At 41.7% G+C, this 26,216-nt stretch overlaps 1 protein-coding gene across 2 annotated transcripts in view; it reads left to right on the top strand.

Annotated features, from left to right (window-relative positions):
* Positions 1-22,337, top strand: part of STIM2 (stromal interaction molecule 2) — a 149,540-nt gene extending 127,203 nt beyond the window's left edge. For both annotated transcript variants that reach the window (XM_059721619.1, XM_059721620.1), the window contains exons 4-12: positions 3,498-3,609; positions 4,036-4,151; positions 8,223-8,400; positions 9,089-9,266; positions 10,619-10,786; positions 11,052-11,152; positions 11,432-11,670; positions 18,291-18,510; positions 20,672-22,337. In XM_059721619.1, coding sequence (XP_059577602.1) covers positions 3,498-3,609; positions 4,036-4,151; positions 8,223-8,400; positions 9,089-9,266; positions 10,619-10,786; positions 11,052-11,152; positions 11,432-11,670; positions 18,291-18,510; positions 20,672-21,152 — 1,793 coding nt within the window. In that variant the 3' untranslated portion in view covers positions 21,153-22,337. The remainder of the gene's footprint in view (positions 1-3,497; positions 3,610-4,035; positions 4,152-8,222; positions 8,401-9,088; positions 9,267-10,618; positions 10,787-11,051; positions 11,153-11,431; positions 11,671-18,290; positions 18,511-20,671) is intronic.
* The last annotated feature ends 3,879 nt before the right edge of the window (positions 22,338-26,216 follow it).

The raw sequence follows: 26,216 nt of genomic DNA on the forward strand, positions 1-26,216 counted from the left end.
GACAGGCCCTACGAGGAGAGACTGAAGGACCTGAACCTGTTCAGCCTCAGCAAGAGGAGGCTGGGGGGGACCTGGTGGCTGCCTACAAACTCATCAGGGGAGATCAACAGCAAATAGGCAGAGCCCTTTTCTTCCCAGCACCACCTGGGATGACAAGGAACAATGGTAATAAGCTGATGGAGAATAGGTTTAGGTTAGAGATCAGAAGGCAATATTTTACAGTTAGGGTGGCCAAAATCTGGAACCAACTTCCCAGGGAAGTAGTCCTCGCCCGTACCTTGGGCAAATTCAAGAGGAGGTTAGATGATCACCTGTCTGGGGTCTTGTGAACCCAGCATTCATTCCTGCCTGTGGCAGGGGGTCAGGCTAGATGATCTGTTCAGATCCCTCCTGACCCTAACTACTATGATACCACAATTCCTTAAAATGAAAAAAATAATTCATTATGAAATGTATCAGTGTCATGTTTCTATGTAAAACAGGATTCTGTACAGTGGAAAAATAATGCCCAGAAAATGGAAGGATTTGCAAGCTAAAAACAAGGAAAAAGTAATTGCAGAAAAGGGCAAAGTAGTGAGGAGGTGCAGCTTGAGTACTATTTATTTGTAAAGCTGTAGTGATGTTAGAAATGGTTTAAAAGCGCCTGTGAAACTGGAAGTCCTTTAAACTTGATTTTTTAGTTACTCATTACTTATTTTGTGCTTAGTAATTCTCTTAAGAATCCCTGATGCAACTTCACCTCTTGTATTAGTCATACTAAGCTTTGTAGTTTAAACCAGGGCTATCCAACTACTGACCCACAAGCTGCATGTAGACCATGAGGGGTTTGTTGTGGCTCCTATCCAGCTGCCATTCTGCCTTTTCCACGTCCCCATTGCTCTGGCTGCAAAAGCAGCCAGAGTTCTGGGCTCCTCCTTTTTCCTCAAACTTCCACTGCCTGTCCCCACCTTGGCAGGTGACGTGGGGAGCTGAAGGAGGTTGTGTGGGGAGCTGAGGGTGAGACCAGGCCTCTGAGCATACAGTGCAGCTGTGCATGTTGGAGGGGGGGAGGGGTTAGGAGTGGGGTGCCTGCATGGTGCAGTGGCAGGGGGTAGCCCTTGTAGGCATGTGGTACAGCAGTATTGGAAAGTCAGGCTTCATGGCAGGTGGTCCAGGCTTGCCCTGGTGTGGCCTGTGCTTTTTGAGGCTTCCGCTGGTGCGACCTGTAGGGCACGCGGCTCATGACTACTTAGAAGTTGGATAGCAGTGGTTTAGACTATAAACCATCCTGCTGTCTCCAGTGTAAATAAAAGACTACAAATGTCTGTCAGAATATTTTTTGGTAAAGGATACCTGTCAAATTTCTCTATTGAGAGGATACCTTAAGGTCAATTTTCCAAAGGAGTCTCAACACTCTACTGGACCTCCACTTATGCAGGTTTAATTCTTGGAGAAACACAAAGCTAGTGATGGATAGTTCAAGCCAGTACTTTAATTCTTTATAATGCAGAGGATCTTAAAGTTTGCAAGCTCTCTGAAAGTTTGCATTTATAGTTAGGTAAAACAATTGCCCTTGAAGTTGCAAGAGTATCTGTCCATGGCCTTTTGGGAGTATTGGTACATGTAAGGCAGAACCAGAAGCAATTGTAGCTATGCTGATCCTGGATTCATAACCTGGGACAGTGTGCTGCATCAACATGACTATATTGCTTCCAAGTCTGAAAGCTAGCTTGTCTATAGCCTTGAGCTATACTGACAGATCTGTAATACCTGAAGCTGTAGGCTGAGACTTTCAAATCCCCAGTAGGCAGCAAATTTTGTTTGTTTGTTTTTAAACAGAGAGGTTTTTGCATTTTGTAGGATCCTACAAAAGTATGGGGACCTCAGAAGATCATCTAGTCCAGCCTTTTGCTCAAGGCAGGATCGTCCCCGACTGAGCCATCCCAGCAAAGGGTCTGTCTAACCTGCTCTTGAAAGTTTCCAAGGATAGAAATTCCACAACTTCTCTAGGTAGCCTTTTCAATGCCTGACCACCCTCATAGTCAGAAAGCAGCTTGAGGCCATTGTTCCTAGCCCTGTCCCGTACAGCACAGAGATAAGTTCATCTCCACCCTCTCTATAAAACCTTTCAGGTAGTTTGACTATTACCAACTGCACCTTCCCCCTCCCCCCAGTCTTCTCTACTCTAAATAACCCTAGTTCTTTCAATGTTTCCTCAGTCTTGCCTCCCAGACTCCTGGCCATTTTTACTGCCCTGTGCTATACTTTTCCAAACTCTCCACATCCTTCTTGAAGTGTGGGGCCCAAAACTGGACATGGTACTCCAGGTGTAGTGTCACCAGTGCTGAATGGAGTGGAAAAATCACTTCTCTTTATTTGCAAGTGACATTCCTGTTCGTACAGCCCAGGATGCTGTTGGCACTGTTGACTTTTTTGCAACAAGAGCACACTGTTGGCTTATATTGAGGTTATGGTTCACCATAACAGAAGGGCATGTATACTGTTGGCTGTAATCTTTAGTAGAGTAATGGTGGATAGAGAAATGTAATGGCTAAGATTTTCTCAGCTTTTGTCTATATTCATTCAAGACTCAGCTGTCCAGTTCTGGAGTGTTTGCAGGCCACATGCCTAGCACAAACCCTTTTCCTGACCATAGGCAGGCCCTAGGTTCCCCTCCCTGACCTGTGGGCTCCCTGGGCCACATGGGCTTCATTGCCCAGTTCCCATGGGCCAGAAGCAGGAGCTGGAGGAGAATGGGAGAAGCCTGCAGGCTCCAGCAACAGCATAAGCAAGAATGGTGGGAGGAGTGGTGCCTGGGCTGACTCTAAATAGGCATCTGGTAGGCCATGAGTTGAACAGCTCTGAACTAAATTATGGGGTGGGGGGAAGTATTGCAGGCTTTATACCACTACAAGATGCTTCAGGCATTTAAAAAATTTTTTGTAATGCCCTTGGCGTTCCTAACCCCATATTTTTCCATTTTTCCATTTCTTCTCTCCTTTTCTCTCTCTCTGTCTCTCTTCCTTGTTGCCCCACTCCCCCAACATGTTCAAATGGTATGCGTTTGTATGAAGATTCCAGTGAAAAAGGAGTCCTCTCCATGGCCTGTGCACTAAGATCTCTGCATATTACCTTAAATGGAATCAGCACCTGCTGGTATACATTCAGCTTTGTAAGATACAAAGGGCAAAGAGATTGACTTTGAGAACATTTGTTGCAGGTCTCAAGATGAGAAATTCTAAATTATGCTATGGAATTTTTAATAAAGAAATGTTTCTGTTGGTTAAGTATGTGTTTACTTGTAATTTGCTTCAGCTTTGTCTCTAAAGAGCATATAATGAAAAAAGGCAAATTGCCAGGAACACATTGTTAGTAGATGTGAGTACTACTGTGTGATTCCATTCCTTTGCTGACTATGTAACTTGCCCATCTTGCCATCTTTATTCTACTTTCAATTGTAGCCCTGATGGTTTTTGAAACTCAGCATCATTTGACAAAGGCAATCTTTTATCTCACAGTTCACAACTGGACTCAGGAGGAGACTCTTCAGTGGTTGATAGACTTTGTTGAACTTCCTCAGTATGAGAAAAATTTCAGAGACAGTAATGTCAAAGGAACAACACTTCCCAGGTGATTTTTTCCCTTCTGAATTACTTTATAATACGTGTTATTCATGTTTTCTAATGATCTGCTGCCTCTAACTACTTTTTTCTGCTAGAGGACATGTATTTCAGTCTACTCTTTTGTCCTTGCCCAAATAAAACTGAGGCACACATGGAATTCTGAAACCAGAAGTTCTATTTATTGCTGCCATAATATGCTTGAACGTCATCTGTTTCCAGCCAACAGTCCCATGTCTACATTTCATTTATCTCTTGTAAAAATAACTTCCTGATGATAATTTAACAAATTATCTCCTGGTCTCTGGTTTAACGGTAAATATAGTCAGTAAAACTGACAAAAAGATCAATATGCTCTAGTATTGTGTTTTCACAGTATAGTTCTTTGTAGCTCATGTAAAAACCTGGTATGTAACATTTGATTTATTGTCAACAGGATAGCAGTAAATGAACCTGCTTTTATGATCTCTCACCTGAAAATAACTGATCGGAGCCACAGGCAGAAACTTCAGCTAAAAGCCTTGGACGTTGTTTTATTTGGACCTCTCACACGTTAGTATATCTAGGGGTTTTATCTTGCGACGAAGATCTCAGTGAGGATATTTGTCTTGATTTCAGCTGAGGTTGTATACTGTAGATTAGACAGCTCTCTCCACTGTGAATATATTAGTGCATTGTGAGACCTGGTAAAATTGGTTTGTAGAATTACAATATCAGAACGCTATTTGTGATCTGGCTGTTTGCAGTACAAATTTTACAGGGGTTTGTTAGGCTGCTCTAGTGATAGTGTTATACATCTTCCTGGGTGAGTTAAAGCTGTTCTTAGGCTGTATACACACATTCCAATAACCTGGGAGAACTCTCCCAAGGTTGCTCTCTGGATAGAAAAACTTACCCAGAGATTTGTGTACAGACATTCAAACGTTGAAGCCCTGAAGAGTTGAGAGCTTGCAGTGTTGACACTGCAGCCAGGGATGGGGGCAGACTGTTCATACATAATGTGGTCAGTAGGCTTCCTTAATCTGCTTGGTGACAGATTGCAGCAGTTGATAGGGCAGCCATGATTGACTCATCCAGACTGCCTATGGCCAACTTGCATTTACCTGCAGCACAGTGTGGGAATGGTGAAGTGTGGGGGGGTGTTCTGGAGCAGCAGAGTCCAGAGAGTGACACATTGTCTCCTGGGGGAGGTGGGAGGTAGAAGCTGAAGGACTGTGTTCTCTTCTAAGAGAAGCCACGGCATATTCAGGCATTCACTGTCTCAGGAGAGAGACTTCTGGGAGTGATGTAACCCTTGTTGTTCCCAGGTTACTTTTATTCTAGAGCAGCCACTTCTTACCCTGGGAGAAGAAGCCTAAACATCTGTATACTTGTGGTTTCACCTGCAAGAGAAATGACTCCCCCAGGAAAAACTGAATGTCTATATGAGGCCTTAGATAATATGTACTAAAAAAAATTTAACTAAACTGACCTCATTACTGAGATGCGGTCAGAGTAAAAACTAGCTTAGTTTAACTACTAGAGTTAAACTGAGCTAAAACTGTTTGCTGAATTTGCACCAGGAAAACCATCAGACCTAGCTCATTTTACCTTAATTGCCTTCTTTTTCCCCTTGGCCAAGACCAGCATCTTGAACACTAATGTAATAGACAAGTAGGCTTGAAAAGATAATGGATGAAAAACTGAAGGCTGAGTTGCTGCTAAATGGGCATTTTAACAGAAGTTAGAAACATTGTGTGTAAAACAAACTTTTGCTTTACAAACTTTTGGTAAATCATGGGAAATGCTAAGCAACAAATGTTTGAATATTAAATACAATGGACTTATAACAAAGGGTTTCTCTAAAAAACTCTCTATTGATTTAGTACTTACTTTCAAAAACATTTTATGATGGGGGGAGGGGGAATAGTTTTATTTTTGTCTTTAATACCCAAGTGCACACTTTTTATTGAACGTTCTCTAAGTGTCAGAGTTAGGAGCTGTTACCTGAAACCTGAAATTTGGCTCTGTCTGGGGCTTCTATAATTTATAACTTGTTCTGATGCCATCCATTGATTCAGGGATTCCAAAAATCTTGTTAGTGCTGAAGTATTTCTTTTCATATTTTGAAATATCTGATACAGCTGTTAGATGGACATGTTAGAAACCTAGGGCTAAAGGACTCATATATACCTATTCATCAGAATGAGATCAGAGGGATCAGACTGTTGGTGCTGACCCGGACACCTTGTTCTGGGCAGACCCAAACCCTCAGACTGACCACGACTTCTCCATTCAATAATAGGCAAATGTTATTGATACACAGTGATAGCAGATATGAATAATACAGGCGAGGCAAACAAAATCCTTCCCCCCCCCCCCCCCAACTCCATTCTATATCTACCAGTCCTAGGGTTGTCACAGAGGGAAGATGTGTTTCGCCAGTATGTGAGCTTCACCCTGTGGTTCTTTTTTGTGTGTCAGATGTCAGGAGCCTGGAGGTCAAGGGCCAAGGCCTCCCTCCCACTCCAATGAGGTGAGCAGGATGGGCTGGTGAAGCGCCCTCTGTCCATGGTGGCCTCAGGTTCACCCCTCAAGGACCCTTTGCTCTGAAATCCCTCCTTTTGTATTCTTTTTCCTCCTCCTGATGACTCTTCATCTCCAGCTACCGTTGATTGGTTTCCCCGTGGTCATCATATTGTCCACATTCTGTCCTGTCAGCATAATGCTTTGTTTCCTAAACCCATCACATGCACACATCTTAATTTCATCAGTCTACCAAAATCAGAAATCCCAAGGGCTCTGCAGCTGGTCACTGTGAACTGACACCAATGCAGCAAACCTATCTCATGTTATGGAACACTTTGGATGTTTTTAATTTCCCAGGATGTGTATGCCTGCTTGCTAATGACACAGTGGGCCTTGAAGGAAACTTTGTCACAAACAGGCTTTTAGAAACCAATTAACCCTTGCTGTTCCCCTGGACCATTATTCTAATGCATATCTAGTTTACTTACAAGCCAGTTCCTAAAAGCAAATTTCTAAATATCATTTTCTAGTCATCAAGCCTGCATAACAAAAATTATCAGAAAAAAAACTTACAAAAATGCCCTTTCTAGCATGAGCCTCACTGTTGTATCTTAGTCCTGTTTTATTAACAGACCACACTTTTCAGTATACATTATGTCTTGATACAAAATGTCAGCGGATGGAGTAATGTGACTTACCCCTGTGCTGTTTGTAGTTAGAATGGCTAAAATGCATCAGGACTGCCAGCCTACCAGAACCAATTTGTGTTGGATAATGAATGTGCATATTGGAGTAATATCTGCTTGCTTAATTATTGAGAGACTTTGGCATCTTTTGAGTGTGTAATGTATTGATGCTCAGGTGTTCAGCTACATTGTCCTTCCTGCACAATATCACTGCTATTAATTAGGAATGCCACGCATGGATATTTACGTATTCTCTGCAATCTGACTCCATAAACCCAGGACCTTTTCAGGCGAGAAACATTCTTACTGTTCCTTTATAGAAGAATTCAGTTAAAGTATATGAACTTTACTTGTTTTCAGTCGAATAAGTAAACTGTTAAACTGCATTTCTATTTTGGGTGAATTGTGTAAGATGGCATTTGAAAACTTCTATCCACTTGTTCTTTAGCCATATTTAGGAAAGGATTTGCTGTCCCATCATGTTACTTCACTAAATTTCTTCTTTTGGAATCCTGAGGCAGCTGCACCCTTTTGTGTAACTCAGAATTCAAGGGGCCCAGTTGCATTGTACAGTCTCTTAAGAGCAGTGTGAGATGTCAGTGCCTCTTCATGAGCAGGAGCCTGCTTGTCATTTTTGGCCTTAAAGTGGGTACGTAGTGCCCCTGGAATATTTTTAAGTGCATCTTGATGGATATTTTTATGCAGCAGTTTAAATATTGCCATATCTACATGTAAAAGGAATAATCTATTTTATATCACTGAATCCTTGGCTAGATATCTTATGTTTTGTAATAGTATATAAACAAATTATGCCTTTTTAAAATTCAGATCAAACCTTTTATTTCTACAGAAATTTAGTCTGGTTAATTACTTTAATTTGATCATTTTTTAATACAAGAGAGATTAACAGCTATATATCTTTAGCTGGGCAGCCAAATTTTTAGATTCATATTGTCCTTATACAAGTCACCTAGAACTTTATGCTAATCTGAACCTGATCCTTTCCCTCATTCACTTATGGGGTTCCTGTTAATCACAATGACTGCATTGTATATGGAGGGGAGGGACTTTGGAATTGAACCTGACATTCTTCCCAGTTACACAGTTTGGTTACTGATGAATTATTCTATAGTTCATGAAATAGAAATAGTTAATGAAGACTCCAGTGTCAGTGTAGCACAAGGATTTGTTAACTTTCCAATATACAGTGTGCATTGTTAATCTACTATAAATGAAGTTTAGCAACAAATCTCCTTTTGGAAAATGCCCCCAAAAGAATTTCAGAAGGGCACATTGGAGAGAGCTTATGAGTTATTTAAGTTAGAACCCACTTGGTGACTGCCAGATTCCACCACTTTTATGACTGAAGTCATTTCCATAGCATACCTTTTAAATCTGTACTAAATAATTTGTATAACTATTTGTACAGGCCCCCCTCACAACTGGATAAAGGATTTTGCACTAATAATTTCTATAGTAATTGGTTTTGGAGGCTGCTGGTTTGCATATACTCAGAACAGGACCTCAAGAGAACACATCATAAAAATGATGAAAGACTTAGAAAGCCTCCAAAATGCAGAACAAAGCCTTCTTGACTTGCAAGAGAGGTATGTCAACCAGAAAAGATTTAAGTCTTAGTTATTTGTCTTAATGTGTTATTTTGAGGTATGAATGTTTTCATTTCTTATTTAAAGCTGTAAACTGGGGGAAGAATTGATTAGAGACAACACTGGATTTGTGCACCTTTGGGTTTGTTTGGTTTTTTGGGGGGGGGGAGAGTTCTACCGGTTCAGCCGCAATTGTTGAATATGCCTGACATGTTGCAATCTCTCTGTGATATTTTAAATTTGATCAGAGAAGGTGATTCCAAAAAAGACTAAAGAAAAGTGTTATGTTATCCACTGATAGCAAAAGAACTTAACTTGAAATAACCTGTTTCTCATGCATTTTCTTCCCTTCTTTATAGCTTGTTACATTCAGGCAAGACTTTCCTGAAAACTGCTTACTCTTTTTTGGGGGTTATGAATAAGACAATACTTTTTTCATATAGAAGCTGTAATTAAAGTTCTTATAGTAAACCAGATTGTACTTCTCTCTTTACACCTTTAAGTACATACAAAGGACAGTAATTCAGATTGGTGCGCCAGATATGGGATTTTTGTTGAGATTTGAATTATTAGTTGTGATGAATGAATGGCATCTACATATTAAAATGTCTCATGGTTTTTCATTGTTCAGTGGAATGTTGGGATTGTCAATCTTTTCTCTGAGACTTATGTTTGTTCAACTTCAAAGGCTCATAAAGGCACAGGAAGAAAATAGAAATGTTGCTGTAGAAAAGCAAAACCTGGAGCGCAAAATGATGGATGAAATCAGTGATGCAAAACGGGAAGCACAGCGCCTGAGGGAGCTGAGGGAGGGAGCTGAATGTGAACTGAGCAGGCTTAAGTATGCAGAGGAAGAACTAGTACAGGTATCTAAATTAAGGGTCACTTTAGTTTTCATAGATTTCCTGATTGGGGCTTTGTTTAATGAACTTTGTTCTTTAAAATTATTTTTCTCTCATTAGGCTTGTGGTCCTGGAGGCATTTTCTAATCTGAACATGTTTCATTGCTTCATAGCCACAGAAGCAGTATGCAGTAGTAACCTAATTATGCAGACACATGTAGATAAACTGTATAACAAAATGTTACTCAAGTATAATGAAAAACAGTTCCTCATATTTGGGCACCTGTACATGTGCAGCAAGGCTGCTCTGATGCACTGTTATTACATCACGTTGGAGCAGACTCAATCAAGTCTGCTGGAGCATATTAATTATCATGGTTCAGTGTCACATGTATCGGCATCTCCACATTGAAAAATGGCAGCAGGGGCACTTTTCAGCTGCTATTTTTCAGTGCAGGGACCCTGATACATATGACACTCTAGGTGCTTTAGTTGGAGCAGCTCTTTGAGCTGCTCTAATTAAAGCACCCCCCCTTGAGCACGTGAATAAACGCCCATTTATGCCCCTTGTTCATAACTCCTGTGGACTAAAAAATGCCAAGATCAAATTGTAACAGAACAACAAGTTCTCAAAGCTAATAAAGAGGAGTTCTGAGGTCTGATGCAGTATACATAAATTTGCATTCTGAATTTTAGAAATGTCTCGCTGTTTTGCTTGAACACAGCCAGTGCCACATGCAGTAGCTCTGAAAATCCAGACTGTCAGATGTCCTGAAGGAGGAGTCTTAGGATGATGACGGTGGCCATGGACAGGTGTTACATATGTGACAGGAGGGTTGCCATCATGGGAAAGTGGCCCCCTGCACTTCCCTGGGTTGACCTGGAGGAGTGTGGGAGGTGGGAAGTAGCTGGGCCTGCAGCAGCAACCATCCTGGGGGTTTAGGAGTGTTGCTACTGTGGGAGAATGGTCCCCAGTATTCCTTTGGGACCAGCTGATTGGTGGGGCTGGAGGGCATTCTCCCAGGTCTGGAACCCTCCCCAGGCTCTCTGTGGCATCTGCTGCTTTTTTGACAGCCTGCTCTATTCCCAGGCAGGGGAGAGAGCAGGTAGACAATCAGTGGGCTTGCATAAGGTCCAGAGTGACCCAGGAATCAGCCTTTTAGTGCCTTGTAGCTGGAGAGCTCACTTGAGTTTAAGCCCCCTGGCTAGGGAGTTACACATGTATGCTGCAACCCCTGGGATATTTTTCTAGCATTAAGAATTTCGCAGAAATTTAGTGCTAGAAATAAATGGCTGTCCATGGCCTGTCGCATTTATGGTTGACTCACATTTACCTTCAATATTAACAAAATTTGTGGTGATTTTTGCATTTCTAGGTTCGAATGGCTTTGAAGAAAGCTGAAAAAGAATTTGAACTGAGAAGCAACTGGTCTGTTCCCGATGCTCTGCAGAAATGGCTCCAGTTAACACATGAAGTGGAAGTGCAGTACTACAACATTAAAAGACAAAATGCAGAAATGCAGCTATCTATTGCGAAAGATGAGGTACGGACACTGTATTCACGTTTGAGGTTTTGCAAAACTTTAGAAGCAAAAGCCTGGTTGACCTGGCCAGTTTTACTAGGTAAATGAACTTGTGGATGTAAACATTTTAATGGGATAGAACGTTGTCCGGTCATGTTTTCTGCAGTTAAAATATAAAGGTTCTCTTCTTCACAAATACCTACTACCTTTGTTTTTTCAAAACAATGTTTTTGTCATCTGCATTAAATATACAGCCCTTGGTTTCATGTTTTATTCTGCATTTCAGGCAGAAAAAATCAAAAAGAAGAGAAGCACTGTCTTTGGGACATTGCATGTTGCACACAGCTCTTCCTTAGACGAGGTGGACCATAAAATCCTTGAAGCAAAGTAAGAGTATTAACTAGATGTGTATTATCAGTTTTTTTTATCAGAAATCATGGCGGTCACTACAGATTATTTGAATTTGAATTTGATTTTACTTTTAAGTACATTATCTTCTGAAAAGTTTAATGTGAGCTAGTGTCGAAGGTTATCGTTGCATATGAGACAGCAGGGATTACACTGTTCTACTGTTCTGTACAATTGTCAGACGGTGTACTATTGTCAGTGCTGATGACAAAGCAAATAACTGTGTGTGTTCTTTTTTTTTTTTTTTTTTTTTTTTAGAAAAGCACTCTCTGAACTGACAACAAGTTTGCGAGAGCGTCTTTATCGATGGCAGCAGATTGAGAAGATCTGTGGCTTTCAGATAGCGCACAACTCAGGATTACCGAGCCTGACCTCTTCTCTTTACTCTGATCACAGTTGGGTAGTGATGCCCCGAGTCTCCATTCCGCCTTACCCAATAGCTGGGGGAGTTGATGACTTAGATGAAGACACTCCTCCAATAGTTTCACAGTTTCATGGTATGTCCCCGCAAAGGGAGATATTAAGGAAGTGTAGCAAGAGTAGTGAGAAATAATGTGGTGAAAAGAAATGAGCAGGAGCTTTGGAAGAGGATCAAACAAAGTAGATCTAAAAAAAAAAAAATCTGTGGGCCATTTTTGACAGGAAATAGAAACAAGTTTTAAAAAAAGGTAGGACTTAAGGTGTTGGTGCTCAAACAAGTTGCCAGAGGCAACAAGAGGCAAGGGTGTAAATTCACAGCATACTCTGTTACTTGCTGATGTGCTTGCTTTCGCTGCCCCTGTAAATGTGTGATAGCTTACTCTATGGATCTTCATAGGTGGGTAAGTGAAGCTTGGTATTTATCACAGGATAGAGTATATCTGTAAGTGCACTCTTAAATGCAGAATAGATTATGCTAAATTCACACCCTATCTTGCTTTGTGGTAACGTGTGATGCCCATATCTTAATGGGGGAAATTTAAAAAAAAAGATTTTTTTGGAACTACAAAAATTAGAAGCCCAATAAATGGGCTGGCACTAAGAGTAAAGATTGAAAAATACTTCCTGTTACTGTTGACTCTAAGCAGGAAAAAAAAAAAAAGAGAATCTTAAAAATAATGTTTTTGTAAATCTGGCCATGCAAATTGGATGACAAATTTGTTTATAAAATCCAGAATGTTCACATTCCTATATAGTTAAATGTTAATCCATTTCTCTCCCATATTGGAAAACAGACTAGCAGGTAAAAAGTAGGAAATTGTCCCTTAATATTTTTGTGAGGATGTTACATAGCTTTCTAGACATATACCACGTGAAACAAATTAGTGCTATTGTCCAGAGAAGTTTTCAGACAAAATATTTGTGTGGGATGCAACTGGTTATTTGCAAGAGGGTGGTAAGTCAACAGTGGAAAATATTCTATCTTAAATTAAATTGTAGTTGAAAAATATACATTGGGGATTCAGACCACCCTGATGATGGAGTCATTGCATCATCACTAGACACCAGGCTGTTAAAATTGTGATTACCTAGACAGTGAAGATGACTTCACACTTGGCTGCTGAAAACAAAAAAAATTCTCAAGATGTAAAGCCTAAGAAGGGATGAAACTTTCTGGCAGTTATTGTCACAATTTTCTATTGATTCTATTTTCCTTTTAGATATAGGGTGACCACCAAAGAGGACAGTCCGGTTGTCCTCTGTCCTCTATTAATACAAAACCCAACGCCTTTATGTCCTCTATTTTTTTCTTGAAGAGAAAAATAGAGGACATAAAGGCGTCAGGTCTTGTATCAATAGAGGACAGAGTAGCAGAAAACTAGAATGTCCTCTATGATGGTCTATTTAGATACCTTTTAAGGATTCTCAGGGAGTTAGGAGCATGTAATGGTTTTGGACACTCAACTTATTTCAGCTTTTGAAGACTGTGATCTCAGTGTGTTGTCTTCCATGCTCTTGAGTGCTACATACTCTTAAGCTTCAGTTATCTGTTAACAGCAGTTTAAAAATTTGCAACTGGTGTGCATTTCCTACCAAAGGTTTGCTTATAAGCTAATAACCAATTCCTTGGCTTAAAATTACTGAAAATCAGGCACCTAGTCCCTCCTACCTGTCAGCACTTCTGAAAAATTCAGCCATAGTTTCTAGGGCTGTCTATACACATGCTGGGGTGGGTGTGCATTTTAATTAGAGCAGTTTCTGGAGAGCCTCTCTAATTAAAATGCTGCAGCGTCACATGTATTAAGCCCCAAATGGACACAGGGTGTTTTAACTAAAGCTCATTCAACGAGCTTTAGTTAAAATGCCCCAGTGTCCATTTCCAAACCCATGGGGCTTATACATGTGTTGCTGCAGCAATGCTGGAACTTTTTAATTAAAATGCGGCACAGCAGATTACTCGAGTCTGCTCCGTTACATTTGAATTGGAACACGGAGCATGTGTATAGGCACTCCTGTGGCTTTGGATGCCTAGTTTAAAGCATACCAGTTCTAGCCGCTGTATTTGCTTGTTTTTTAGAAGATAGTAAAAGAGAAAAATAACAGCGGGCTTAAGGAGATAGGATTAGAAGGACAGCATCTCTTCTGACATTTAGTATATCTTAAATCTTTATAGTAATTATCCACACTTTCACAAATATGATTACAAAGTTCCTATCATTTTAAATTATTTTTTTATTGGTCAAATTTTACCTCAATTTGGATGTTCCCATTTCATTACAGATGCATTCATATTTAGGTAGGCTTGAACAGGTAGCTAGAATGCTGTTTTTCTTTTTAATATGTAAATAATTCTTTGGGTTCATGGTTTTGTGTAAAGGATACAGCCCCATTTTTACTGTTGAAGCTTCACCAGAGAAACTACTTGGTTTCAGATTTTTATCAGGCATATGTGTGTGTAAATGAAACAAACATTTATTGTTGTTCATTCTGGAAAGTACCCCTTTCTTTATTTAATCTATTTAATTTTTTACTTGTGTCCTCTAAACAATAGTAGTAGTAGTTTATTTACAGCTTTTGCTAAAACAATACTAAACAAAAGTAAATAATGCAGACAATCTATAAGTAGGGCACTAGTCTTATTAACAATTACTTCATTCATGAGGCTGCAAGCATAAAATCCAGATAGGTCAGTAATGAGGTCTTGCTGGACCCAGTTACTGCAACTCATTTCTCTGGACTTGGATATCTTTGTTCTTCCACCAGTCTGTCTTCATGTAGCACAGGGGTGGGGAAAATCTGGCCCCACAGGCTGAATCTGGCCCATGGAGGGACTTTGACCAGCCTGTGATAGATCCCTCAGTCCTGCCTGACCCAGGTGCCATCTGGCCTATGGTGCCCATCCTGCTATCCCCATGGGGCAGCTCCTTCCACTTGCCACTGCTGGCCCTGGCCCCCATCCCATGGAGACTGGCAGGGACCCACATGCGCTGCCCTGACCCCAGTCCACTCTGCTCCCGCTCCAGCCCTGCCCTGACTGGAGTGAACCAGCTCTGGACCAGCCAGGACCTGCACTCACTGGCCCAATCCTGACCCACTGTATGCCCACTTTGGACTGGTCCACCCATTCTAAGTGGCAGTGTCCAGGAAGAAGCTGTGCTGGGCATGAGGGAAAAGTGACCACCTCTCCCTCACTGCTGCCAGGCCCAGAGCCTGTGCCTGGGCTGCCTTGAAGCTCCTCTTCACTGCTGTTACCAGTGCTGCCTCTGGGCCACCCAGCGGGGCAGTGGTGGCAGTGAAGAGGAGCTGCAGGGCAGCCTGGATGTGGACTCTGAGTGGTCACAACAAGAAGGGCCTGGCAGTGGCGTGGGTGGGGCAAGCTGCTTTTCTCATGTACCCAGCAGCAGCTTCTGCCCCATGCATCATCTGGATGGGCCGGTCCAGAGCAGGCTGGGGCTGTGTGCTGGTTCCATGCTGGTACAGAGCTGGTTTGCTCTGGCCAGGGCAGGTCTGGAGCAGGCGTGGGGCAGACCAAGGCTGGGAGTGGGGCTGTGTACTTGTATCCTGGCTGGTCCAGAGCTGGTTCCCTCTAGCCTGGGCAAGGCTAGAGCGGGTGCAGAGCAGGCCAGGGCTGGGGTTGTGTGCTCAGCTGCTACTGGGCACTGGTGGTGGCAGAAGTGGTAGGAAGGAGCCTCAGGGCCTGTAGGCTCCAGGTTTGGTGAGCTATTGCCCAGGGGGAGATGGCAGCCCTTAGAGCAGGCAGCCCCATCCCCCTTTTCCCACACCAGTGAGCTGCCGCAGCACTTAGTAAGTTTGTTTTGTTTTTTTTCCTGTGGATTTCATAGGCATTGCCTGGATTTTGCAGAATCCAGCCAATGACCATGAATCCAGGGAATCGTGAATTCAGTAGTCCCTACATGTAGCACAACATATATCTTTCTTCAGTTAAAGAGAAACTAGAAGCATTACTAATATGTTAGGGAACTACCACTATATTATTCAGTTTCAGATAAAAGCAAAAAACAAATATTACTGTTGGAATGTGCATTCATTTGCTGGAGTGTATATAAAGTTTTAAAAACAGAACAAACTAGGCAAAAAGTAGTCAAAGAATATTGTACCATTTGTCTTGTAGTCATTATAGTTAAATGTAGTTCAGTGTCAGATTCTGAAGACAACATCTTGCCTTCTTGATTGTCTTGATAGTGCCTCCAATACTTCACTGTCATTCATTTCTGTAGCTGAATTAATATTACCACACCTGAGTTAAGGTTTTTAGCTAGAGCTAAGAACAGCCTGTAAGATTGTAAAATTGGAGAGAAACATTACCAGGAATGGCTAACAGACAGCAAAATTGCAAAAAAAGGATAGTTTGGATAGTGAAACATCAAGACCCCTAGAAAGGATAGTTGTTAACACCTGTAGAGAGAGTTTAACAGTAATAAAGGAGATGATAATAAGCCATGAGTCAATTGACTTGCTTAGCACTATCTGAACAGAAATGGGACTGCCCCTCTCAGGCATTTGGTTTTAAAGTTTGGGTGGAGCAGGAATCAAAGGCAGGTGCATCTGCATCACTGCTCCTCTCCTCCATCCACTCCTGGTGTGATGTATGTATAGAAGCTTATAAAGCTGAAACTCGTAACTGAACAAACTACAATGAATTAAAAAGGGCCTGGGACTTTTGTTGAACAACTACTCCACAGTAAATATATGCTTGTTTTTACCCTGTGGTAAGTGAATGCTGAACTGGGGGAGCCTAGTCCTGGGTTTATTCAGGGTAGTCTTCCCAGGTTTAGCTTTTATTTACCACAGGTAGATGGGTTGTTATTGTAAAGCATCTGCTCCATAATAAGTCCCTTTCCCTCTTAACTTGCTGTACTTTATTCATTTTATACCCTCAGATATCACCATATATTTTATCCTAAAAAAAGTCAAGAAGGGGTACAGCCAGCCATCACTATCCCATAACACTGGTTTATTAAAGTAATTTTGATTTTGTATACACAAGCATTTATTTCACTTTAAAGGGATACCTACTCCATGGTTATGCCAGCTCGTAACTTAATCTTCAAAGCTCACTTCACTATCACAGTTCATCTTATTATAACTGCAGTCAGATTCAGTGTATGCTCATTTTAACTAGTAATTTTCTGTAACATTGACAGGTCAAGAGCTGTGTTCAGCTTAAAAATAAATGAAGCAAAATTTAAGAACTGTAGATTTATAGGCTTCCAGAGAGCAGATGCTATATAACATTCTGTCCTTGAACTCAGTTACTACCCAGTTCAACAAAGTGTGCAAAAATCTGGTAAGTTGAGGTCAGGTGCAGCTGCGCATTGTAAGCTGTGACTTCCCGAGTGACCTTCTGCTTGGAGAGTAGGGTGGTAACTAAACCTACTGTGAGATTCTAGGAAGTGTAGAAGCTAGTGGAATTATCTGCCTTGTCCTTGCTTGTCATGGTACAAATCTATATATAAGTATGTAAGCAAATAAGTTGATACACAGGAAGAGACAATATAGGTTATCCAAGGTTAAAATGGCTTCTCAGGAGGAAAGGTGCATGTGGTATCAATCCAGCCTGATTTGCAAAATTACTGAATTTCCTGACTTACTTCCTTAGTTAAGTAGAGTAGGCAAATTTGACACCATTGTGAGCAAGGCCATCCTTGTCCAAGTGAAGTATTGCAAAGCTGCCATGATCTTAGTATGAAGAAGTCTATAAATTGTGAATGCCATAGCAGTGAGTCTGAGTAATTCCACAGGTTTATTTTCACTTGAGTGGTTCTAGCCGGCTTGCTTTCCAAATAAAACAAACTGGAAGGATTTCCCGGACTGCTGCGTGTGGCCTCTTGTCAGACAGTTCCTTAATAAAGTCTTAGTTTGCTTCTTCATTATTTGACAAGGAGGAACTGTACCTCATCGCCGTTGCTGTTGTGGTAGGTCTGGGGAAAAGAAGCCTTATCAAAGAGGAAAAAAATATACCAATACAAATTTCTTGCAGTTAAAACCAGACAAGATAAATCTGGCATCTGCTCAATATTTAGCAGAAAATTCTTTCAGTATATATTTGGCATTTTCTGTTGAGACAGCAGTAATTGGCAAGTCTTGAATAGGTCAGAGTTCATAACTGTAGCATACATGATTTTAAATAAATTTAATTTACTGCAGACAGCTTTTTCAAGCACCTTTTTCAAACAAGTAAACCTAACTAAAAAAAAGCGTTTCCTCTTGTTTTATGTTGGTTATCACGCAAGCAAAATACAGGAGAATAATTATGTTACATATGATAATGTAATACCTCCATTTTAAACCTACAAACATGCAGGACCAGATTCTCAATTGAGATCTGTCCTCTTCATGCTGCCTGGAGAGGCGGGTAGGGGGCACATAAGGAGACAGAACGTGGTTGCAACTAGCCAGAGGGATGCTTTGGTGACACAAAACTGCTATATTCAGGTCCTGGATTCCCACAAACCCCTCTGGGGGAGAGGGTGTGGCAAAGCAAAAGTTTGCTCCACCTTTCCTCCTGTTTAAGTAGTGGTAATTGAGCACTGTAGCTGTTCACAGACACGTTGATCCTGAAGATCATTTATCTAATATGTCACTCCTGCAAGAAAGAGTATCTGCCTATAGGGTTTTCAATAATCATGTTAACATCAAGTAACACTGTTTTTTTTCCCCCCCCTTTCCCTCACAGGGTCCATTGTAAAGCCTCCCAGCACCTTAGCAAGAAGCAGTAGTTTGTGTCGCTCGAGGCGCAGTGTTGTGCCATCATCTCCACAGTCGCAACATACTCAATATACTCCGCATACTTTGCACTCCCCTGACCCTGACATCCTTTCAGTGTCAAGTTGCCCTGCTCTTTACCGTACTGAAGAAGAGGAAGAAGCTATTTACTTCACTGCTGATAAACAATGGTATAAAGAATACCAGCATGTTATTAGAAGTCTGGTAGAATTGCTCTTAACTATTTAGAGTAGTGTTAGAAGTCGAACTGAGCCAGAAGATATAGTAGCCAACAGGCTGACCACCTCAGTTATTGTGACTCGCTTGGAACACTAAATGGACTTTTCATGGTCAATACAGCAGGTAGAATTTGGTATTTACCACAATCTTAGATGTACTGAATCAGTTCAAGTTCTTAGCTGTATTTTCTCTGATGGGGACCAAAAGCAATCTTAGTTATCAGGCTGAGAGAAAGTGGACTGCAATGCAAACCTTAATCAGAAGAGAGGTCAGAATGCTTTCCTTATACTTCATACCATAGAGAGCTCTCTGCTCACTTGTTGCTACCTTTTTTTTTTTCTAAGGAAAAACATAGTCTTTTCATAGGGTAACAAATGGGTTGACATTGTATGTTAAGGACTTCTATTCTCCAGTAAACTTTCAAGTATAATCACCCTGAGTCCATTTGCATGGGTTTCATAACTTTTCTTAATTTATTCACAGAGCTCTTGTTCCCTCACAGTCTGTCTTCTAGCTGTTCATTTCTGAAATGGCACAAGAAATTGGGATATCACAATAACTTCTAAGTCAGCATCCTGTCACCATTATAAATATAAATTCGTTCTTTTGCTGTTAGGATTAAAGAGGAGGTTTGGAATTATTTAAACACTGGCATTGCTTACCAGTAAAGGGGATGCTAATATTAGCCAAATAAACTTAAAAAAAAAAAAAGTTTGTGTCAAAGTTGTGCCAGAGGCAAAATAGTTGAACTAATTTGTTTCTGTCCATTGTGTTTATGTCTAATTACTAGTTAGGGAAAAACCTGCTAGTAAAAGCAGGAACTCATAGGAGAAAATTTGTCTGCTCTAAGACTTCAGGTGCTTCTTTAAATTGTATGGTTATACTGTACAGTGTATTTGTAATTGAAAGTTTTAAATTCAGAGGAATGGTAGTTTAGTAGATAAGGTCCTGGCCTACAATAGATGTGTTCCTTGCTTTGTCACATACTTCATGCAACTTTGGTCAAATGTCTTTGTTCTGACACTGAGAAATAAACTGAAGAAATTGAGGCTTTTGAGTGCTGTGATAATGAAGGCCATATAAGTATCTTCAATAAATAAGAAGCTGGGTGAAAAAATGCTGCTTTTTTCGCTGGTACTTCTCTCAGTTTTTTTTCTTTTTTTTTTTTGTTTCTTTACATTCATTTTCCCTCATAAACCTTAAATTTTAGGAAAGTAGATGTCTTCATAATAGACTTTGGCTTGGTTCTTCCTATCTTAGGGAATTCCTTCAGAACACTAATATTTTTAGAATGTGGAAATACTTTATTTGGATGATTGTTGCTCTTCTACTTTGAAATGCAAATGACTGATTCTGAACAGAGCTGAACAGATCAAGGACTTTTACATGTGCTCCGGGGGTGGGGATGGTGCTTTAAGTAGAGCGCTCTAATTATGGTGCTGTAGCATCTGGCGTATTAGTATCCCCATGCTTCAAAATAGCAGCAGGGGCGCTTGAACTAAAGCTCGTTCGATGAGCTTTAATTCAAGTGCCCCCGCTGCCATTTTGAAGCACAGGGATGCTAATACATGAGACACGGAGGCTGGCTGAAGCGCAGTAATTATCATGCTCCAGCAGACTCGATCAATCAAGTCTGCTCTGACGCACTGTAATTACAGTGCATTAGAGCAGCCCCACAGCATGTCTACAGGCACCCATCATGTTTGGCTGAGGTTTGAAGTTATTCAACTTTTATGTTTTAATAAGTAATACCATTTTATTGTGGACTTTAAAGTTATACTAAAATTTACTCATTTAGTAGTAGTGTGACAAAATTACAAGGAAGAACTGGCCACTTCCCATGCCATAAGATTGCATATATAAAATTGGCTTTTCTGAATCTGATATGTGAACTTATTCCGATTCAGATGTTATTCCAGGTATCGTAAGTTTAAACCATCCAGATGCCTAGTTAATACATATCTATCTATCTATCTACCTTTGGCACTGATAGTGGAATAAATGAAGTAAAGTTTGCAGTCTAATGGCATATATTCTAAACCTGTTTTCCTCTCAACTTCATTAAGAAAATTGTCTTACAGTCTCTCTCCCTTTTCTTTTTCTCTGACACAGGGAAGTACAGGATACCAGTTCAGAATGTGACTCCTTAAATTCATCCATTGGAAGGAAGCAATCTCCTCCTTCAAGTCTTGAAATACACCAAACGCTTTCTCCTCAAAAGATCTCCCGGGAGGAACTCTCACTAGAGGAATCATCCACAGGAGACTCCTCATCTCTTACTGCAGATATTTCAAGGGGCTCTCCTGACTGTGTAGGCATGACAGAAACTAAGAGCATGATATTTAGCCCTGCAAGCAAAGTGTACAATGGCATCCTGGAGAAATCTTGCAGCATGAACCAGCTCTCTAGTGGGATCCCAGTCCCAAAGCCTCGCCACACCTCATGCTCCTCAGCCAGCAGCGATTGCAAACCTGCTCATGAGGCCTCCCCTGTCCCTCGAATAAGTAGCATCCCACAGGACCTATGCCAGAATGGTGAAAAAAACAAAAAGCCCTCCAAAATAAAAAGCCTCTTTAAGAAGAAGTCCAAGTGAATTGGGAAGGCAAAACCACACAGTGGCGTGATTAAACATTTCATTTTTTAAAACTTTAGGGAGGTAGTTTCTTTGGGGCATTCTAGACTGGATGCCATAGCAGGAAAGCTGTATAGGTCAACTTTACTATTTAAATGACTCCAGTGTCAAAGATCATGCCAGCTGTCAAATCAGAGATCATTAAAATGTTCAGTCAGTTTACAGTCATTTCTGCTTATTTATTTCTGCTTTGTTTTTAGTTTCAGCTTTTTTTTTTTTTAAGCCACTTTGGACTTGCAAGCTTTAATGGACTAGTAAGCCTGTGTGGGCTTGCCGAAGTTTCTTGTTTACCAGAGCATCTTCTTATCTTTCCACAGAGCTAGAACATTTGTCCACTGGACAGAAGTAACATAAGGAAGTAAAACTAATTAAATTGCACTACTGTTTTTCAGACTGGAAAAGTATCTCTGCAAGTGAAACTGTATGATTTCTTAAATGACTGAGGAGATGGGTCTTTTCACTTTTAGATCTTTTGGAGTTTTTAAGTAAAAACATAAGATTTCTAATTGCCTTGATTTCTGGAAATGGAAACTCCATGCTTTTATTATGGGAAGCTTCATTAGATGCATTTATTATTTGAGCGGTTCAAGTCCTGCTGTAAAGATCATGTTTTTTTTCAAGGGCTTTCACTGTGATTTTACTGCATTGCAGGCTGTATGATAAAATATAGAGATAATTTAACAAGAGAAGAGGCTCTTGATTCCTTATGCAAGTAATGAATATGAAACTTGAGTGAAAGACTTAAACATTCACATGCTTAAAATTGGGGCTGGGGGGGATACAGCACTTGTTTACAGACTTCGACAGACAAAGGATGTTCAGTTTGTGAAAATTTGTACTGTGGCAAAGATAATAAATCAGAGACGTCATTGTGCTTGGGATTGCGTTAGCTGATATTCTGTTTCTGAGGTCCTGTTTATTGAAAGCTGTTTTAGGCTGCTTATGCTTATTGCAGTGTGTAAGTTATTGTTATCATTTTTGGATCAGCTATTAATGTCTCAATGTCCTACTTTTTGTAAGACTTCATACTCTTTATTTTTGTATAGTTTAAAGAGTTAGTTGTTCAGACTTGTCTGGTTGAAGTAAACGGTCTAATTTTATAATGCATGTAGACTGTTATGAATTAAATGTAATTTTAAGACTTAAGGTGAGAATCAAGACCTGCTTCAGACAAAAGAAGTTATTACATTAGTAAGCTTTTATCATAAGGTATTAAATTACCTCAGTATCAAAGAAGCCTTTTTAGGGAAACAGTGGCTATTTGTTCAATATCAGCATCACTTCTTTTTTTTACATTTACAGCCAAAAAATGCTTCTTGAATAACAGTGCCTTTTATTCAGTTTGTCTGAAAATGTTTAAGACTGAGCAAGAATTATCTCTGAGTTACATTCCAAAGAAATGCTTTTGCTCTAGTGAACACAAGCAATGTATCCAGTGTTGTGACTACATCTTTTGAGCTCTGCTGGGCTGAGGGGGGTGTAGCGGTGGGAAGGGGAGGGAGGAGGGTATGTTGGTGACCATAGTAGAGTTGCCTTGTCACTGGCTTTCAGGGGGTTTAGTCTTTGCCAGTGCACACATACTGTAATCTAGAAAACAATGGATTCATTGACTGCGGAAACATCTTGCTGGTAAGGAATCTTCAACAAAACTCTTAACCAAGTATTTAAACTGACACAATACAAAGCTGCTTATTTTTATATTGAGGTCCCACTCTGTAGGGTTTCTTTTTGTTTATTCATGTTTATGGTATGATGGCCTCTTTTAGTACAAGGATCTGCTATGCCGTAGTGCAGGACTTCCCACTAGTGTCCCCTAAAAGGTTAGCATGTGACCCTCAGGCTTCCATCTAGTTGTCCCACCCCTCTTCCCCATCCCTCTCCTACCTCCTTCTTTTGCCGTTGCCCCTTTGGCTGGGAGGGGGCTGGAGTGCTGAGCTGCACATGCAACAAAGAAGGGAACCAGGCTTCTCACTGCAGTTGGGCGGTATGCCCAGTCGAGGAAGGGGGCCAGGGTGCCGTGCATGCAGCAGGAGGGGAAGTTGGGCTCCCTGTGCTTTTGGAGGTAGAGGGACTGCTATCATGGTGCATTCAGCTGGGAGGGAGGGAGCTGTGCTGGTCATGCTATGCATGCAGTGGCTAGAGGGTGGGAGGGAGGGAGAGCCTGTCTGACCACATGGTGTGTGGCTGCTGGGTATGTAGTCTCCATGGTATGCAGCTTTTGGATCTGTGGCCCTTGTGGCATGCGGCTCCTGGCTGCCCAAAAGTTGGATAGCCTTTCCCTAATGAAGCAGCAGAGCAGCAGGGAACAACCTGATCTGCTACTCTGCTTTCTGCCCTGTCTGCCACTAAGCTTCCTGTGTCCTCTAAACTGTTGCATGCCTTGCAGTGGCTGCCTGTGCTCCTGGTACTCATGCTGCAGGTTGACCTGTAATAAAGCATCTGAGTGGCCCCTTGCTACTGTATGTGGGATCTGTGGGCTTTAGTTTCCTGTGGAAAGGAAAGTGACAGCCCAGTAGGTCAAGGGGCTAAGATCTAGTGTGCCCTAGATTGGGCAGAGGTCTAGGGCTGAGCATAAGGTCCTCTGGACTTCAGGGTGTGACTCTGAATTGTCACCCTGGGAGTTAACAGAAGATGCTGAAATTATGCAGACAGAAATGGCTGTAACTTAACAAAAGGGTTGTTGTGACAAGCAAGACCTCATCAGGTATAATGGGCACTGACAGAGCCCTCTGACAAAGGAAAACTGAATCTTTGACAAATGCTACATTCTATTACTATAGGAAAAAGTACTGTATTTACTTCATTTTAAGATGAGTTTCCCCGCCATTTAACATGTGGGGGAGCACCTCATCTTAGAATCAAGTATGAGAACGGGGGGAGGGGAGGGAGTGGGGAAGACAGCTGCTGTGGCTCAAGCTCTCGCCCTTACCCAGAGTTAGGGCCACAGCCACTGCCTCTGCACCCCACCATTTCCTTCTGCAGCCTCCTCCCCTTCTCATGAAATCCCTGCTCCCCGACCTGCCGCTCTCCCTCCCCAACCTTACCTTTGCTCCATGCCAGCAGGCTCTGTCCATGCTGCAGCATGGAGCAATGAGCATGTCCCAAGCCCAGCCCCATTGTAGCAGCATGCAGCCCACACGCCTGCTATGGGTGCTGGACTGGGGCTATGCTCAGTTTCCTGGACCAGAATAGGGATGGAGCCTGCCAGTGTGGAGCAAGGATAAGGGGGGAGAGTGGGAAACAGAGGCTGCAGGGAGGAGAGGCAGGAGGAAAAGTGGGGCCTGGAGGCTGTGGGGAGCAAGGCAGGAAAACAGACACAAGTAGGGGGCAAGTCACTTGACCTCTCCCCACTGCCTGCCCTCCCTGCAGCTGGGTGGGGGATGAATTGAAGATGATCCTCCAATAATTAGATTCTATACATGGATGATTATAACAACTTTATTAATTTTCCATATATAGAATTAATTATTGGGGAGGGGGGATCATCTTCAATTTGAGGTCATCTTGGATTTGAGTAAATATGATAGCCATGTTAGTCTGAAGTTAGGTAGAAGGCATAGAAGGTTTGCACCTTAAATGCCAATTCATTCAGAGGGGCATGAATTTTTGTGAGCTTTGTCAGCGCCCTGTGAAAACTCATGCTTCTCTGAAGGTGTTTACCTTAAGTGTGTCTCCCTGCCCTGCTTTCTGCCTTCCATTAATGTGTTCACCAAAGAGTTCCACTGTCTAGCAAAGGAGGGGCTTCATGCTAAATGCTGTATTTTTACCAGCAGTCTAGATGCTATGAGTGCCAGACAAATGCCAGATGACATGCATACTTGTTCTGTAGCAAATAACAGGCATACTGCTCGAGTGTGAACTGAATCAACAGGTTAACTGGTCACAATCCAACCAAATTTTTCTGAGAACAAATGTGAGGCTCTTACATGGGGTGCCAGAGCTGTGGCAAAAAGGGCTAAGGCAATCCTTGAATGTGTTTTAAAATCAAGTGGGAAAGTGACCTTGCCTCTGTCTGCAGCAGTTGCCAAAGACCTTTTCTGGTCCTGATTTTGGTGTCTGTACCTTGAGAATGATGTGGGAAACACCACCAGAGAGAGTTCAAAGTGAAGCCACAAAAGCAACATAGGGCAGCAGCACTCACCTGGTAAGCCCAAGAGGTACCACACATGGACCACAATGGATGATTGAGGGTGGTAGAGATGGCATCACGCTGAAACACTGGGAGGCTCCATGCATGCTGCCTTCCAAATAGGAAGCAGCAGTCTCATTAGTGCAGTGTTAAGAGGCAAAGCTAACTGCTCCAGGGTTCCTGTCACATGAGTACAGCTCTGATGCTGCTGTTCTGGAGCTAGCACTTGCCAAGCTAGCTTAAGTATGTCTTCAGTAGGCCTGGCAAGAGGGACCACAGGGGGAGGCTGGCTGTAGGGCTGTGCATGGGGTGTGGGGAGGTGGGCTGCAGGATGGAAAGGACTGCATAACTGATTTAAAAGTGGAAAACATGTTTTATGACTTGAGGCTTAAGAAGCCCAATTTGTCAAAAAGAAGGATGAAACGTTGACTTCAATTTGTGTTTTACATAGGAAAGGCACCTGATAAGCAGTAGAGGCAAAAGGGGCACTTCTTTAATCCTACAGACAAAGGTATTTAATAGCTGGATGCTGTAGTTATACAAATTCAACTTTGAAATAGGATGCAGTTTCTAAGTACTGATGGAAATGAAACAGAATAGCTTAGGGATAGGCTGAATCTGACCTGCAGAGCTCCAGTGCTGCCCCAGGTCAAACTGAGCCATACACTGCACTCAGCCTGCATTGGATTGGCCCTGTGCATGGGGCTGGGACCACAGAGCCTGCCTCAGCCACCCACCTAGCACAGACATTGCATGTAGTGTGGTCCTACTGCCTAATGTGCACAATCTGGCATGTGGCTGGGGGCGGAGTCCATGAGCTGGTCAGTCTTTCACCATTTAACTGGTCCAGGGACAAGCCCTATGCTACTCATTCAACCCACTTGGTCAGAAGAGTT

Source organism: Alligator mississippiensis, chromosome 2, assembly GCF_030867095.1.
Source record: "Alligator mississippiensis isolate rAllMis1 chromosome 2, rAllMis1, whole genome shotgun sequence".
Classification (NCBI taxonomy): domain Eukaryota; kingdom Metazoa; phylum Chordata; order Crocodylia; family Alligatoridae; genus Alligator; species Alligator mississippiensis.